Here is a 17,555-nt window from a genome sequence, read left to right as displayed (position 1 = left end):
CTGGAGGTGACACGGGCTTGGGGCACCGCCACACGGCACAGGGCGTGGGGGTGTCAGGGTGCCTGTCTGGGCTCCCGGCCTGGCTCTGCGGGGCCACCACAAGGCGTGCCTGGGCCTCAGTTTCCCCATGGTCACCCCGCGAGGACCCCCTCTTTGGGCCACAGTGTGGAAAGGCTTGGGCAGCCCTGGGCTCCCCGCCGCCTCCGTGCAGGGTCCCACCCCACCCCAGGGCCGTGGCGCCACCAGCCCTGACTGTACCACGGGAGGCCGTGGAGAAGTCTGAGCCGGGCTGCCCTTCACCGCCCAGCGTCCCCTAAGGAGCCGGGGGCACCCGCCTGCGGGCCTGTGGCGCCCTCAGCAGCCCAGTGCCCACTGGGTCCCCTGAGCCCCGGGACGTGGCCCACTGCCCGCTTGTGTTGGGCGTGCTCCCTGGTCCAGCGGTCCCCAGGGGCCATTCCTGCCCGCAGCCTGGGCAAGCAGCCCCTGTCAGGGCGGGGCCTGGCGCACCAGTGGGAGGGTTCTGCCCACCCCCCCACCCGGCCCCAAGTGTCAGCTCACTGTCCCTGCTGCTCGAGGCCCGCGGCTCTCCTGTCCCCAGAGCACAGGAGGTGGAAGGACGCGCAAAGTGACCAGCCGGGCAGGTGGGCCCAGCCAAGGAGAGGGCCTTGCTTGGGCCAGCGCCTGGCTCACACCCAGGGGACCCCTGGGGCAGCCCCGGGGCCTCTGCCCCCCGCCAGGCCACGCCGCCCTTCCAGGGTCCCTCAGGGCTCCAAGAGCCACAGGCCCCAGCCTAGCCCTCTGGCGACGGCCTCTGCGTCCTCCGCCCGTCCTTGCTGGCCCCAGGGTGGGCGGAACCTCGCTGCCACCTGGCAGTGGTGACACCGGCCCTGAGCCAGGCAGGGCCAGCTCTACCCGGGCTGTGCAACCTCAGCCCACTCCCAAACCTCTCTGGCCTCGTCTTCCTTGTCTGTAAAAGGGGGCAAGTTTTAGAACCCGCCAGGAAGGTGACTGGGGGTGCGTTGCCCACGAGGACAAGCTGGTGACCTTTCACAGAGCAGACGCCCCCTCGTGGCAGTGGCTGCAAGGCAAGTTCAACCCCCGTGGCCGGGGCGGGCCCTGGAGGTCTGTGGGGTCCCCCAAGAGGGCTTCCCGGGGCGCTTCCCGGCATCCCCCCAGGGTCCTCCCGCCTGCTCCCCTGAGCTCGGCGGTCCCCGCGTGGGCAACCTCCTGGCAGCTGCCGGCTGGAAATAATCCTCTTATCCTGGTTACTGAAGGGACTAACGGGCAGAAGGGAACTGGGCGCTCAGGAGGGCGCTCAGGAGGGTGCAGGGCAGCTCTCTGCCCTCTGGGTGGGCGCCGCCTCGTGGCAGAGCGGGAGGTGGCCCCGCAGCGGCTGCAGGAGGGCCGGGCCCGCTGGCTGCGCGGCCGGGGTGGAGGACGGCGTGCAGACAACAGCAGCATCATGTGCGGCTCATTCCTGTCACCCCAAGAGAAATGCCCGGCAGCAGCCACTGCCCTCCAGCCCCCTCCCCGGCACCAGCCCCCTTTCTGCGGGGAGGGGCCCTAAGCCACCACGCTCGGCGCAGGGGACCCCTGCTGACCCCCGGAGGCCAGTGGATGTGGTCGGGGGGGAAAGGGATGGGGGTGTTGAGGGGCTTGAAGATACAGCCCCCAAGGAAGAGCAGTCTCCCCGAGATGGGGGCAGGAGGCTGGGGTCTCGGGCAGGCGGCGGCACCCTCCAGCTGGATGGCAGAGGGTGGCTGGCAAGGGGGAGGCGGCAGGACCCCCAGTGAGGAGGGTGAGGAGTTGGGGCCTTGGGGGGCCCTGGGGGGTGCAGCGGGGCTCGGTGGTCCTGGGAGGGAGGCTGGGGGGGGGCTTGGGCCTGAGCAGCCTGGAGGGCTCAGGGGCTCGTGCTCCAGGCGGGGGGCCCGGCGTGCAGAGGGGAGCACAGCGGGTAGCCCCCAAGCCTTCCTCACCCCGGTACCCTGCGCTGGGCACCTGGTCCAGGGGCCTGGTCAAGAGTCGGCCATTTGTTCCTCAGCCCCGGCCCTGCTCTTTGTCGGGTGGGGCAGCAGGGAGGACAGGGTCCCCCCTTGCGCCCTATTCTTTCCTGTTTTTTTTTTTAAACAAGCCCTTTTTATTGATACATATTCATAAAGCATACGATTAATCCAAAGGCGCCCTACTCCAGTAGACCCGCAGCTCGTCCCCAGCGCTGGCCTCTGCCTTGTGTGGGCGGATGGAGCCCCGAGGACAGGAGGGAGTGGGGCATAAGGGCTGGGGGGGCCTGGGGACGGTGAGGGCCGAGGGGGCCTGGAGAGGGGAGGGGTACCACCCTGGATTCCCAGACGCACTCGTCCCCAACCTCCCTGGGCAAGAGCGCGGCCATCGCAAGCCTCTGTCGCAGGGCTGGGCCTCGGCTGGCCCGTCTGCAGCGGCAGCGAGGACCCCAACGCCGCCTGTGAGGCTCTGACCTCGAGGCGGCCAGGCAGGAAAATTCCACGGAGATGGAGGGTGCAAGGCCCCGGCCTGGAGGGGAAGGCGGGAGGGAGGGGCGCTCCAGGCAGCCCCGGGGGACACTGCCGCAGGCAGTAGGGCGGTGGGGGGCAATGCCTGAGCGCGGGCTCTTCCCACAGAGCCCCCGCTCCGTCCCCCAGCCCAGGCACCCCAGTTGGGGTAGCCATGGGGCCATTAACGCACCCTCCGGCCCAGGAAGGCGGGCGCCCCTTGGAGGCCCGCCCCTTGTGCAGCCCCTGCCCCCTCCCAAGGGCAGTTCCAGCCCACCACCTTTTGTGTAGCCCTGGGACCCCATGACCCCCCCATGTGCAGCTCTTGTATCCCTCCCTCCAGTGTAGCCCTCATGCCCCCTGACTTTCCATGTGTAGCCCCCCCTCCCCCCGTGTCCCCGACCTCAAATGTAGCCCTGTGACCCCTGACCCTCCATGTGCAGTCCTCATGAACCCCTGACTCCCCACGTGCAGCCCTCGCGCCCTCCAGAACCCCACGCGCAGCCTGGTGCCCCCCTCGCGCGTGTGCACGGGGGCGGCTCTGCCTGCAGGCCCCACCCACCACCCCCCAAGACTCGGAGCTCGGTCGGGGGAGCCGGAGCCAAGTGTCCGAGGCCCCAAGTCCCGGAGAACCGGGCAAGGTGGCGCCCAGCCCCTCTCCACAAGCCCCCTCCCCACCGCCCTGCGAGCGACCGACTGGGACCCTCGCCCCCTGGCCCCCTCGGCGCCTGCGCGCGGGGCGGGGCGGGCGCCGGAACCCGGGGCCCGGACTCGCGTTTCCCGCCGGCGGGACCCGAGCGCAGCACCGGGCGGGCGGGGCCACGGCGCGCCGTTGGCGGTCGCTATGGCAACGCGGCGGGGCTGGGAGCCGCCGGCGGCTGGCGAAGCGGGTGAGACGGCGCCCGGGCGTGGGCGGGGGGCGCCTCGCGGGGCCCGGGGGGGGCGGGAGCGCGCGGTGGGGAGCACAGTGGTCGCGGCGGGCGACTCCCCTCGGCCCCCGGCCCCCTCTCGCGGCCCGCGTTGCTCTCCGTGGGCGAGCCCCGGACTTCCACAGCCTGTGAGACCCCTCGCGCGCCCCGGGGCTCAGGCCGGCGGGGTCCCCGCGGAGCTTCAGGCCCGGCCTCGACCCCTCGCGCCACACCCCGGGCCTGGGCGGCGCGTTCCGTCCCCGGGAGGCGCGGGGGCGGTTCCTGCGGCGCTGGGCGGGCTCGGGCCGGGGCCGGTGCTCGCGGGCTCGGCGCCGCCTCCCCTGCCTTCCGCTCCCGAGTCGACGGGGTGGGGCTGGGAGAACGGGCAGCCCTCGGGGAGCGCGGGCCTCAGCTGGCTGACCATTCGGTGGCCTGAGGGGCGGGCGCGCTCGGGAGGCCGTTTGCCGAGTTCCACAGGCAGTCAGGGAGAGAGGCCGGCTCCACACCCGGGCGGGCCGGCTCCCGAGCCTGACTTTTTTTTTCCCGAGATATATATATTATGTATATAGCGTATATATGGTGAAAAACAGTACACAGAATTCCCGTGTACGTTTTTCCAGATTCCCATAAACAAAGGGGGACACTGACATAATACTGTAATCCAGTCTACAGGCTTTACTCATATTTAGCAGGTATCTAACTGATGGTTTTCCTCCGCTCAGGATCCACTCCGGAACCCTGCATTGCAATTAGTTGCCACATTGTCTAACTCCTCTTTAACCTGAATGAGTTCCTTTGTCCTTCATGACCTCGACCTGTCTGAGGGGTTCTAGCCAGGCCTTTCATTACCGTACCTCCTTTCCCCTGCCGTATTTGGGATTTCCTTCTCTAAACCAGGCTCCACTTGTCTCAGGATATTTACTTATTTCTCAACCCCGGGTTGCACGTAAAGTAGTTTCACAGTTGCTAATCCATACTCCTGAGAAAAAACAAACGTACCAGCTGAAGTATAATTGTGTGCAGTTATTTTTGTATAATTGTGTGCAGTTATTTTTGTTTGTAGCCTTAAAGTGTATACTCGGAATACTGTTTCCCAAAGTTACTGTGCTTATGTTATTTATTTGTTATAAAATTAGGTTCACTTGTTTGTATTCCATTTGGGTCTCTTTATAGATTTTAAGGGTGTTTTTGTCTTTTTAATGTGTGAAACATTTGTGTGGTTGTAAAAGTCAGTAGAATCTAAACTCTTACCTACAAGACAATTAAACTTGTTTTCCATTTTATTTCTCGTTTTACTCCCCTCTCTGTTCTGTTTTTAGGTGAGGGGGTTTGGTGCATTTGAATTTAAATAAAAAAGCTCTGTGTTAGTGCCCCTCACCCCTGGCAAGTGCCAGGGCTGGAGTTAAAATTGATCTGCTGCTAATCTCTTTAATTTCAGGTTTTAAAAATGGAGAGCTGAGTGCAGACCGGCTAAGCCACCCTGGACTTGAGTTCCCACAAGAGTATTTGTAAGTTAAGCTCATTACACGTATTTAAGGAGCAACAGGACAACATTCCTTGCCCTAAGTAGTTAAGGATTCTTCTGCATGAGAAAGTCAAATGCATTCAGAGTGCTAGTCCTTTAGGAGAAGGATATACTGTCAGAAGCCACTGCTTTGACCATTTTTCGCCATGTCAGTTCATAAGTCTGATTAACTCTTTACGCTTTACAGTTGTTCTTTTGTGTACCTTTTAGAATTTTAACTGCTTGTGTTTTTTTGGGGTCACATAATAGTTTTTTTTCAATTAAGTACTAATGAAATGTTTAATCTACAAAAAAAACTGCTGTAAATTTAGGCAGCTGAACAGATTTAATCCCACCTTTATATCTGACCATCAGGTAACCTATAGGTTCATCTCGGGTTTTGCTGTATTTTACTCTGATTTTCTGATAGATGATCTCTTAGAATGGACGGAATTATCATCTCACTTTCTTTCCCTGTCTGCCCAGGTCCAGTGGCTGTAGCGTGCTTGCAGGAAGGAGGGCTCAGGCAGGTTCTGTGCCCCCGTGCGTGGGGGGCTTGTCCCCCAGCGGCTCCTCCCAAATCACCTTGGGGCTGCCCTTTGCTTTGCTCTGCTTTCGCAGCCCAAGAGAAAAACACTGTCATTGTAAATCTAATTTTTTTTTTTACTGAAAAAGTTTCTTCTTTCACGTAATTTAAAATATTTTTTCTATAAAATAAGTATTTCATTTTTCTTTAGTTGAGGGAACATTCACGTACTATAAAAGTAAGCGTCGTGAAGGTAATGGTTCCCTAACGTTTAGTGCATCCACACGCTGTGCCGCTCCAGCCCAGAACAGGGTGACCGCCAGGGGGAAGCACACGCCGCTGGGCAGCCCCTCCCTGCGCCCTGTGCCCCACGCGTGGCACCACTAATCGCTTCTCTTTCCACGGATGCACCTGTTCTGGCTGTTTTGTGTAAACGGAATTGTGCAGCAGGTGACCTTTGGTGTCTGACGTTCACTTGGCGTGTTTTCAGGGTTCACCTGCCTTGTAGCAGGAGCCAGGACGCTTCCTTCTTAGGGCTGCACCGTGGTCTGTGTCTCCCTCAGCTGTCCGCGGCCCTTTGGGTGGCCTCCCTTGTCTGTGACTAGTGCCGCTGCAGACGTTGGCACGCAGGATTCGAGTCCCCATTTTCACTTCTTTTGTGGAATTCCTGGGTAGTAATTCTGTGTTTAACTTTTTGAACCATCAAACTCTTTTCCACGGCAGCTGAACCACGTTACATTCCTGTCCGCCACATCCTTGCCAACCTTTGTTTTCCTTTTTGTTCTTTTTTAAAAATAACCATCCTAGTGAGTGTGAAGGAGTATCTCACTGTGGCTTTGATGTGCATTTCCCTCATGGCTAATGATGTTGAGCAGCTTTTTATGTGCTTATTGGCCATTTGTGTATCTTCTCTAGAGGAATGTCTACTCAAGTTCTTTGCCCATTTTTAAATTGGGTTTTGTCTAATTGTTGTTGAGTTGTAGGAGTTCTTTACCTTTATCAGATAAATATTTAGCAAATATCTTCTTCCTTTCTGTAGCTTGTCTTTTCGCTTTCTTGAGAATGCTCTTTGACACATAAGTATTTTTAATTTTGATGAAGTCCAACTTTTTACTTTTGTTGCCTGTGCCTTGGTGTCCTAAGAATTCATTTCCGAAAACAAGATCCTAAAGATTTGCCCGTGTCTTCCTCTAAGAGTTTTGTGATGTTAGCCCTTGCATTTAAGTGGTTGATCTGTTTTGGGCTAATGTTTGTATGTGTTGTGAGGCCGGAGTCCACCCTGTTTTTATCCCTTTCTGTGTACCTAGGATGTCAGCTGTTAAAAGGTGCTTAGGCTGTGAGTTCCAGATCTGGCCATCTTTTGAGCCCTGTCACGAATTTATGAAGAGATGTCTTCAGCCTTCACAGTTGGCAGAACCACTTTATTTTTATTTTAAGGATTATTTATATTTTTATTTTATATATTTATTTTTTATTTCTCTCTCCTTCCCTGCCCTGTGTCCATTCGCTGTGTGTTCTAATGTGTCCACTTGTATTCTTGTCATCGGCAACAGGAATCTCTGTCTCTTTTTGCTGCGTCAGCTCTCTGTGTGTGTGGCACCACTCCTGGGTGGGCTGCACTTTTCTCGCCCTGGGCCGTTTACAGGGCACACTCCTTGCATGTGGGGCTCCACTAGGCAGGAGACACCCCTGCGTGGCACGGCACTCCTTGTGTGCATCAGCACTGCATGTGGGCCAGCTCCACACGGGTCAGGAGGCCCGGGGTTTGAACCCTGGACCTACCATGTGGTAGGCGGGTGCCCTATCCTTCGGCCAAACTCACTTCCCGGCAGAACCACTTTAGAAGCCTCTTCCTCAGCTTTCTCCTGGGTTCTTCCCATGAGCGCCCGGCCTCAGGCGTGCTCCCTTCCCTCTGACAGACCTGCGCTGTGTGCCGCGTGGATAGCACCGCAGGCCACCTAGGTGTGGGGGGTGAGTTCTGGAGCAGGCCCCATCCGCCTGTACTATCTGCAGTGTCCTCCTAAAACCGGGGCGCGCACAAACTTTAATGGATGAGTGGCTTTAGATTAAGGCTGCTAAGTGTTTTTTGTGGTCTTTGTATTGCTTACTTTCATGGTATTAGTTTTTCAGAAGGGGCCTCTGCTGTCTGTAAGTGTATTTCGAGCCTGGATGTTTCCTGTGTGTGGGAAACCACGGCTTTCACGAGAAGTTATTTCTATCTTCCTAAACCCTGAGCAGTGGCAGCGGGGCCTGCCTGGCGTGTCCTGGCCCAGTGTGTGCCGCGGGCCCCCCCGACCCCACCGTCCTCCCAGGGGGCTGGGCCTGGGCTCTTTCCTCTCCCCCAGCCCCTCCTGCGATGCCCCAGAAGCCTCGTGGTGGTTCGTCTTCCTGAAAACCAGGGGCTATCCTGGGTCTGGGGATGTGCGCAGGCGCAGGGCAGGTTGCTCTTGGGGAGCTGCTGAGGAGCAGGGCGCGGCCCCACCCCCTGGTGCCGCAGGGGGCTGCAGGGCTGGTCTCTCTGAGGGACGGCGCTGTTGGCTGCGCGTTTATCCTCCCGTCTGTTAGCCCCTCTGAGCCGGGTGGGCCCTGGGAAGGCATCCCACTGGAGAAGGGGTGACTGCTGGGCACCCGGGAGGTCAGGGGCTGCCCCGGAGCCAGTCACCTGGCGCAGAGGACCCTCACGGCAGAGGCGCGCCTGTGCCCAGGTGCGCAGGTGTAAAACGGGGCCTGCGGGGGGCTGCTGGGCTCAGGGGAGCTGGCGGTCGGGGCTGTGAACCCTGAGCCTGGTTGTGAACAGGGGCTGGCGCCCCGGGCAGACCTTCAGCAGAGCGGGGTCCCATGAGCAGATTTCCGGATTAGGACAGGGCCTGGCGGGTGCAGTGTGACTGATGAGTTGGCACGGGCCAGCCTGGTGGCAGGACGCCCGGCCCAGGGCAGCCCGCGTGACCTCAGTGAGGGCTCGCCCAGCCCGGGTTCGGGGCGACGTGCCGGCAGCCGGCGCTGCACCCCCAGGGACTGTGTGTGGCTCAGGGGGCCGGGCTGCCGTGACGCTTCTGCCAACACACCCGCCCAGCGCTCCACAGCTGGCCCTGCCATGGCCAAGTGTGGTGCGCCCGGGGCCGCCTGCCGCCTGCGCCGCCTTCCTCCCACCGGGGCCGCTGGTGCCCGTGTGTCCGGGCTGTGGGCTGTGTGGACGTTGTCTCGGCCCTGCATCCGCTCCCCTGCGGTCCCCGACGCCTCCCCAGCCTGCCTCAGGGCAGCCACCCCGCCGCCCCCAGTCGCTCTGTCCCAAGCACCTGGCACCTTCCAGCGCGAAGCGACGTCGCCAGTTTTCTGGCCTGCTGGGGTCTCCTTGCTTCCTGTCTTGCCTGCCGAGTCGGGGACCTCAGCCATCTGCCGTGCCCGGCGTCTCGTAGGTCCCAGGTAAATGGAGAAACGAACGAACTTAAGATAGTTTGCCACGTCTCGAGAGTTCTGTACGGCCGTAGGATCACGTTTTCTGAGTATGTCGTGGCAGTGCCACAGCGCTGCAATCACGGTGGCAAACGGAGCAGGCATCTCTCCTGCGCTGTGGTGCCCCAAGCTTTGGGGCTGCATGGTGTGGGTGGCCTCAGGACCTGCCTGAGGCCTCCGCTGCCAGCTGGGGGGGCACCTGGAGACCGATTTGAGGCCAGTAACTCCTTTAACTCAGGTCACAGCTTTTTAAGGTGAGCAGCCGTTGTGGTTTTATGTTGTTTTTATAATTCACTCATACACGGGTTAAAATGTTTGAGGACAAGTTGTGGCAGGTTTTAGGTGACTGCTTGAAGAGGAGGATGGCACCATATGCGGAACACGCACGCCTCGTGGGGGTGGGCTGACACGGCGAGGACAGGGCGCAGGGGCCAAGGGTAGGAGTGGCTGGTGGTGGCAGCTCTCGGACCCAGAGGCTGGGCCAGGTAGGGCCCAAGAGCTCCAGGACCTGCGGGCCAGTGCCTCGAGGAGTAGGAGGAATGTTTGGGAGGGGCCCTGGGAGCAAAGCTACCCGCCCCCCAGCCGCCGATCCCGTGGGACCTGTCTCCTCACGGGGCACCCACCTTGGGTGGCGAGGGGCGCAGGGAGGAGGCGCAGCAGCACGTGGGTCCTAGCCCTGCGGGGTGGGCCTGCGTGCTGTCCTCTCCCCTCCTTAGGCCTGTGAACGAAGCGCTGCCGCCCCAGCTGACCCCGCAGCCGACCCGACCCGCTCATGCGTCCCTCCTGGGCCTCCATGGCCTGGCGCTGCCGCCTCCTGCCTGCACTGTGGCCCCAGCCCGCCCGCTGCAGCGTGGCCGCCTCCTCTACGTCCTGGCTCCCAGCATCGCCCTGCAGGGTCAGGCCCCCAGAGGAGCCTGAGCCCGGCGGTCCTGACTGGCCCCATGGCGCACACACCAGCACGGCCGGCCCCGCGGGCGTCCGCTCAGTGGTGGTGACCTCAGACCCCAGAGGCTCAGGCTGTAGGAAATGCTGAAAGAGCCGCCCGTGCTGCGTGCTGTGTGGGTCTGGGACGGGTCCGTGCAGCCCCCGTGTCGCAGGTCTGCGGCTGGTGCTGTGCCCAGGCGAGTGGCTGCTGCGGGGTGATGGCCACGGAGCCCCATGTTCACAGGCCAGCCCTCCACGGGGACAGCTGGCCAGCCCTGCGCCGCCGGGGCCTGCAGGGAGAGCCACGAGCTGGAGCCTGTGCCGGGAGCACTTCCTTCCCGGGAGGAAGAGCCTGCCTTTTCCTCAGGCAAGAGGCACGTCCTGCGGCTCGTGTCTCCCTTTGTGCTTGCCCTTGTCATGGGCCCTCCTGCTGCTTACTCATTCCCTGGCCTCTGTCACCTGCCCCTGCCTTCCCAGCCTGACAGCCGTTTGGCCATGTGCTGCTGTCTCACGTGTGCTGAGCCTGGCCAGCCTGGCTGGGGAATGCTCACAGGCCCAGCACCCCAGCACCCTAGCCCTCCAGGATCTAGCACCTAGTACTCAGTACCCCAGCATCCAGCATCCAGTACCCAGTACCCCAGTATTTGGCATCTAGCACCCTAGCCCTCCAGGATCTAGCACGCAGTACTCATTCCCCAGCATCTAGCACCCCAGCATCTAACATTCCTCACCCAGCACCCAATACCTCAGCATCCATTACTTAGCACTCTAGCACTCCAGGATCTAGCACCCAGTTCCTCAGCATCTAGAACCCAGCACCCTAGCACTCCAGAATCTAGCACCCAGTACTCAGTACCCCAGCATGTAGCATCAAGCACCGCAACATCTAGCACTTAGCATCCAGCACCCAGAACTCCAGCATTCCAGGATATAGTATTAAACCTCAGCACCTAGCACCCCAGTATCCTAGCACCCCAGCATCTTGCACACATTTCACCTGTAAGATGCATCCTTAGTGTTTTTTTAGTCCTGATGGAATACTTTTTTCCCTGCCCCCGCCCTGCTGTGTTTGCTGTCAGTGTCTGTTCACTGTGTGATCTTCTGTATCTGTTTCTTTTTGTCTTCTCATCTTTCTCCTCTAGGATTCAGAGGGATTCAATCCTGGGGACCTCTGATGTGGAGGGAGGTTCCCTGACAGCTGTGCCACCTCAGTTCCTGGTCTCTACTGTGCTTCACTTCGACTCTCTCCTTTGTCTTTCTCTTTTGTTATGTCATCATCTTGCTGCATGACTCGCTTGGGCACTGGCTCATCATGCGGGCACTCACGTGGGTACTCGGCTCACTGTGCGGACACTCAGCTCGCCAGGAGGGCGCTGGCTCACCACGCAGGCATGCTTTCTCTTCTTCTTTTTCACCAGGAGGCCCCAGGGTTCAAACTTGGGTCCTCCCATATGGTAGGCAGAAGCCCTATCACTTGAGCCATGTCCTCTTCCCTGTAGCTCCTGTGTTGTCGTTGGCTTTTGTTATTAGTAATCTCAGGAGTGAAGGGAGCGTCGTACCTTTAGAAGCTAGCCTGCCTGGTGACATGGACAGTGGCTGCGCGAGCACCCTGGGCTCCTGCTGCTGGGCCTGAGTCGCCAGCCCCGTGGTCCTGGGCCCCGGCCGGCGAGTGCTTCAGGAGTGGAGCGCTGACGCGGCGCCTTGGCGTGTTTGCCGACAGCACTCCCTTTTGAAGAGCTCCCCAGCGCTGCAGGCTGGTGTCCAAGAAGGTTCTCCGTGGTGTTTGTGGAGCGGCTGAGTGTGTCAGCCGGGAGCGTGGCTCTTTCCTCTTGGTGCCGCCCCTCTGGAAAGGAGCCAGCACCTGAGGTTCTGGGTGCAACGGTGCTGCCCAGGTGCCCTGCGCGCCCTCCCCGGAGCCCCTGCCCAGGGAGGGGGTCCTTCAGGGATCCGCACCCCTGAGACGAGGGTTGAACCTGCACCCAGCCCCAGGGCTGGCATGTGGGCGGCTGGGCGTACCGCACCGACACCTCTTCCCAGGTGGCGTGAGCACGCCGGTGCGCGCCAGAGACGACCCCTCCTGGGTGCTGCTGCTGCCTCAGGACACGGGCTCAGGCTAGGTAGCTCAGTCGGCCCTGGCGACTGGTTGGCGTGGAACGGGAGTGCGAGGCTCTGGGCGCTTGACAGCAGTTTGACAACGATGTTTCAGGTCGCTGTGTCAAAGGCGAAGACGTTGGGCTTGTGTGCTGTGTGTCTTTGTTTTTTAAATGCCATGTTTCTAGCATTTACTTATTTTTTTATTTTTCAAGGAGGTACCCGGGATTGAACCCAGAACCTCGTACATGGGAAGCAGGCGCTCGACCACCGAGCTACATCGCTCCCCAAGAAGAGTTGTTTTTATTTAAAGGTAACAGCGCAGTCGTCCGTTTCTCTCTTCCATGAAACAGTTATTCCACGATGGTCTGAATTTCAATGGAAGAAAAATATACCGGTTTTTTTTTTTAGGAGGTCCTCCTGATTTTTATTGTGTTTTACTAAAGTATTGGTCTGCAGTAGACTGGAAATAGGAAAGCAAACAAGCAGATCTGCTCCCCTGAGTGGGGGTCTCCCAGGGTGGGGGTCAGCTCCGAAGCGCTCGTGCCGGGGTGCTGGCCGGGGCTCAGGCCCAGCTCCTACTCAGCAGCCTCGGCCCGGCGAGGAGCGCTTCCTGAGCTCGCCTGGAGGCCTGGCTCCCGCAGGGCGGCACGCTGTGTTTTCTGTCTGTCCTTGCTCTGCTGTCCTCGACGTGTTGCCCTCGGTGCCCCCGCTGGATGGTGCTCTCTGGAGGCGAGGACCGGGCTGAGGTGCCTCCCTGGGCTGGCCGGTGGGCCTTACCTGCTGCAGATGCAGAATGTGACCGGGCTGCTGCCCCAAGATGGCCCAGGGCGTCCTCCGTTCCTGGGACGGCCTCAGCCACGCGTCCGGGGCCTGTGGGGGGCTCCGTGGAAGGAAGGCCGCGTGCCGACCAGAACCCTGTCCCGCTTTCTCTTTGCTGCAGCTGCTGTGATGCTGCCACCGCCCCCGGAGCAGGCCCTGAACGAGCTGCTGGCCTGCAAGGAAGCGGAGTGGAAGGCCCTGCAGGCGCGCTGCTCGCAGCTGCAGGAGGCTGCGCTGCAGGACGCGCAGGGCCAGCTGGAGGAGGCGCGGGGCAAGCTTGGGCGGCTGCAGGAGGACTTCCTCTACAACCTGCAGGTGCTAGAGGAGCGGGATCGCGAGCTGGAGCGCTACGATGCCGCCTTCGCCCAGGCCCAGAGGCTGGACGCGGCCCGGCAGGCGGAGGTGAGCGAGCTCAAGGTCGAGGCGGCCAAGCTGAAGCAGGCGCTGGCCACTGAGGCCAGGCGGGCAGAGGAGCTGCGGCGGCAGCACCAGCTCAGGCTGCAGGAGCACCGCCGGGAGCTTGAGCGCATGCACAGGTAAGGGCGCCCGGCGCCCAGCCAGCCAGCCCCGGCTCGGGCCGCAGGTGCCGCCCAGGGCACAGGCGCCCCGAGCAAGCTGCAGTTGCGGGAACTCAGACATGCCATACCCCTGGGTCCAGTACAACTCTGAGATTATTGGAGATTGCTTTAAATAGCTGAAGTTTTTTTCGTTAATTTCCAATATATATTATTTTGATAAAGTGTAATTAACCTTACTTAATTTGACTTCTGGCATAGTCAAGAACAGCGGCTCTTATTACTTAATGATGTGAAAATATATTAATTTCAAAACTAAAGGAGCTGATTTCTGGCAAATCAACCCAGGACCCTTGGCACTTGTCTGCGTGCCTGCTGCCCGCGGCCCAGCGTCCACAGCACCTTCCCCAGCCCTGTGCCATGGCGGGGGTCTTGGCGATGGCCTGCTAGGCTCCAGGGGAGCCTGCCATGGCCCTCTTCTGATTTCAGGAGTAGTACCTGTTCACTCTGGTGCACGTCAACACCGAGAAAGGGGCTTCTTGGTAGTTTCTCTTCTTTCCTGGGTCATGTTCATACACGAGACGTGGAAATAAGAGCATGCTGCAGGTCTCTTCACGAACAGAAGCCTGCATATTTTTTCCCGTTGAATATTGTTCTAATGTACATAGCATTTTTAAGCAATTTTTAAAATCATGAAGCTACCATGTTGTTACGGTAAAAGCCAGAGGTGTAGAAAATGGTGCAGTGAACAGCGGCGGTAGAAGCCGCAGTGGGAGTCTGCTGTGCCCGCCCGGAGCCCGCACCCTGCTGCGCTTTCACCACACAGCACCTTTTCTTCTCAGGGCAGCTGGGTCTAGCGCATTCCTTGGAATGTCTCCTGGCACCCCGGTGTGTGCCAAGCCGCTAGCCCCAAGCCCTCCTCAGAGCAGGCATTGTCGCAGCAGCGCTGGGGGGAGAGGAAAGCCAGGCGGTGGGCGTGGGGCGTGACTTTCCAGTCCCTGCCCTCTCGGAGCAGCCGCAGGCAAGGCTCCCGGGTCACTAACCTGCAGCGAGTCGTGATCCTCCTGCCGGCAGAGGGGCTGCCTTGATGCTGTGGCCGCGGCGCTCAGGCTGCTGGTGCGGAATGCGGGGCTGGCAGCGGCGGGGTCTTAAAATACAGCAACAGTGAATTTGCTGCACCGATGGACTCTTCCTCAGGAAAGATTTCTCCTTGAAGACGACGGCGGTGTGCGATACTGTTCGGTGGCATTTTGTGCACAGTAGAACTTTGAAAACTGGTCAGTCCTCTCGACCCCTGCCTCTGCTTCATCAGCTGAGCTGATGGACTTTGCTGAGTCCTTTGTCGTTGTTTCAGCAGTGTTCACGGCATCGTCACCCAGGAGTAGAGTCCATCTCAGGAAACCCCTTTCTTTGCTCATCCGTAAGCAGCAACCCCTCATCCGTTAAAGCTTTATCATGAGATTGCGGCAGTTCCTTCCCATCCTCAAGCTCACTTCTGGCTCTAGTTCTCTTGCTCTTTCCACCGTGTCTGCTGTTACTTCCTCCACGGAAGCCTTGAACCCCTCGAGGGGTAGAATCAACTTCAAACTCCTGTTCGCGTTTGACCTCCCATGAATCCAAAAGACAAAGTTCTCACGGCATCCAGAGTGGTGGATCCTTTGCAGGTTTTCAGTTGACTCTGTCGTGCTCCACCGGAGGAATCACTATCGATGGCAGCTGTGCCTTGTGAAATGTTTCTTTTTTTTTTTTAAGATTCATTTTATTTATTTCTCTCTCCTTCCCCCCCTGCCCAGTAGTTTGCTGTGTCCATTCGCTGTGTGTTCCTCCACTTGTTTTATCTGGCGGCACTGGGAAACTTTGTTTCTTTTTTGTTGTTCATCTTGCTGTATCAGCTCTCCATGTGTGCAGCCCACATGGGTGGGCTGTGCTTTTTTCACGTGGGGCGGCTCTCTTTGCAGGGTGCACTCCTTGCAAGTGGGGCTTCCCTACACAGGAGCGCCCCTGCATGGCACGGCACTCCTTGCGTGTGGCAGCACTGCGCGTGGGCCAGCTCATCACACAGGTCAGGAGGCCCTGGGCTTGAACCCTGGACCCTCCGTATGGTAGGTGGACGCTCTGTCCGTTGAGCCATGTCCGCTTCTCTGAAATGTGTTTCTTAAATAATGAGACTTGAAGGTTGAAATGACTCCTTGATCTGTGGCTGCAGGATGATGTGTTAGCAGGCACGGATACGACACTTGTCTCCTGCTTCTCCATCAGAACTCTTGGGTCACCTGTTGCATGGTCAACGAGCAGCCATATTTTGAAAGGAATCTTCTTTTCCAAGCAGTGGATCTCAACAGTGGGCTTAAAATAGTAAGCCGTGTTGTAAACAGATGTGCTGTCATCCAGGTTTGTTGTTCCATTTCTAGAGCACAAGCAGAGAAGATTTAACATCATTCTTTTTTAAGATTTATTTTATTTCTCCGTCCCCCCTCATTGTTTACACTCTCTGCTCATTGTGTGCTCTCTGTGTCTGTTTGTCTTGTTTTTAGAAGGTGCCAGGAACTTAACCGGGACCTCCAATGTGGGAGGGAGGTGCCCAGTCATTCGAGCCACATCCACTTCATGCTTGTTTTATCGCTCATTGTATCTCCTTATTGTGTCTCATCATTGAGTCATCTTGTTGCGTCCTCTTGTTGCGTCAGCTTGCCACGCCAACCCCTCATGTCAGCTCGCTGTCTTGCTCATCTTGTTTAGGAGGCACTGGGAACTGAACCGGGGACCTCCCACTTAGTAGGTGGGTGGTCCAACTGCTTGAGCCACATTTGCTTCCCAAACATCATTCTTTTTTTGTTTTTATTTTATTTTTATTTAAATTTTTTTTTTATTCTTACCAAGCACCATTCTGAAGGGCCCTGGGATTTTCGGAATGGTCAGTGAGCCTGGCTTCAGCGTCCAGTCCCCAGCTGCGTTAGCCTGTCCTTGGCAGCCTTGGAGCTGGGCCCTGACTCTGTTGTGCAGGTCCTCGACAGCGTGGCCTCCCAGGGGAAGGCTCTTCTCCTACCTGGGACATCTCCTGCTCAGTGCCGATGACCTTAGCTGGGTCTTCTGGAGAACTTGCTGCAGCTTCTACATCAGCACTTGCAGCTTCACCTTGTGCTTTTATGTTATGGTGATGCCTTTTTCCTTCAACCCCAGGAACCAGCCTCTGCTGGCTTCACTTTTTTCCTGCAGCTTCCTCAGCTCTCTCAGCCTTCACAGAGTGGAGGAGTTGGGGCCTTGCTCATGGCTTTGGCTTGAGGGAGTGTTGTGGCTGGTTTGATCTAGCTATACCACAAAACTTTCTCCAAAGCAGCAAGAAGGTGATTTTGCTTTCTTATCATCCATGTGTTCACCAGAGTAGCACTGTTAATTTCCTTCAAGAACTTTTCCTTTGCATCCACAACTTGGTGTTTGGTGCAAGAGAGCCAGCTTTTGGCCTTTCTCTACTTTAGACAAGCCTTCCTCACTAAGCTTAATCATTTCTAGCTTTTGATTGAAGTGAGAGATGTGCGACTCTTCCTTTTGCTTGAACACTTAGCGGCCACTGTAGGTAATTAATTGACCTAATTTCAATATTGTTGTAACTCGGGGCAGAGGGCGAGAGATGGAGAGCGGCCACGTGGTGGAGCTGTCAGGACATGGGACAGTCACTGGTTGACTCACCGTCTTCTGGGTGAATCAGCCAGTTTGTGGTGCCCCCTGACAACCACACTAGTTTCATCGAACAGCCTGCTCACCGTAACAGATAAAGTGATAATGACAGAGTTTGAAGTACTGAGAGAGTTGCCAAAGTGTGGCACGTGAGCATGTGCTGCTTGGTAGACTTGCTCGACACGGTTGCCCCAAACCTTCAACTTGTAAAAAACGCAGTGTCTGCTCAGTGCAGAGTGAAGCTTGTTAAAACAAGGTATGCCTGTATTTTGTGAAGTGTCTCCTCAAGTATTTTGTCTCTTCATTTTTGTCAGATTTGGGGAGTTTTCAGCCATTATTTCTTCCAATACTTTTCCAGTCCACACTCTTTCCCTTCATTCCCGGACTGTTGGCATGACCACTAGATGCTTTGTGGCCCCGTAGGGCCCAGGGGCCCCGTTCTTGCCCCTTTCTTCAGTCCTTGTTCTCTCTGTTGTTCAGATGGGGCGATTTCTGTTCTTCCTCAAGGCCACTCGCTCTTTCCTCCATCACGTTCAATCTGCTGCAGAGCCCATCCAGTGAGTTTTTCATTTGGTGCCTGTATTTTTCACTTGGCAACTTTCCGTTGATTCTTTGGTATGTCTTCCTTTT

General features: G+C 58.0%; 1 protein-coding gene across 5 annotated transcripts in view; it reads left to right on the top strand.

Annotated features, from left to right (window-relative positions):
• The first annotated feature begins 3,318 nt into the window (after positions 1–3,318).
• CCDC57 (coiled-coil domain containing 57) overlaps positions 3,319–17,555 on the top strand; it is a 146,126-nt gene continuing 131,889 nt past the window's right edge. For 3 of the 5 annotated variants that reach the window (XM_058284942.2, XM_058284944.2, XM_071210858.1), the window contains exons 1-4: positions 3,319–3,397; positions 4,854–4,923; positions 12,129–12,226; positions 12,857–13,271. In XM_058284942.2, the coding sequence (XP_058140925.1) occupies positions 3,352–3,397; positions 4,854–4,923; positions 12,129–12,226; positions 12,857–13,271 (629 nt within the window). In that variant the 5' untranslated portion in view covers positions 3,319–3,351. The remainder of the gene's footprint in view (positions 3,398–4,853; positions 4,924–12,128; positions 12,227–12,856; positions 13,272–17,555) is intronic. The other 2 variants (XM_058284945.2, XM_058284943.2) reach the window with 2 other exon arrangements.

Source organism: Dasypus novemcinctus, chromosome 21 (genome assembly GCF_030445035.2).
Source record: "Dasypus novemcinctus isolate mDasNov1 chromosome 21, mDasNov1.1.hap2, whole genome shotgun sequence".
NCBI classification, from domain to species: Eukaryota; Metazoa; Chordata; class Mammalia; order Cingulata; family Dasypodidae; genus Dasypus; species Dasypus novemcinctus.
The sequence above is the reverse complement of the archived record's forward strand: the minus strand, read 5'-3'. Positions and strand labels throughout refer to the sequence as shown.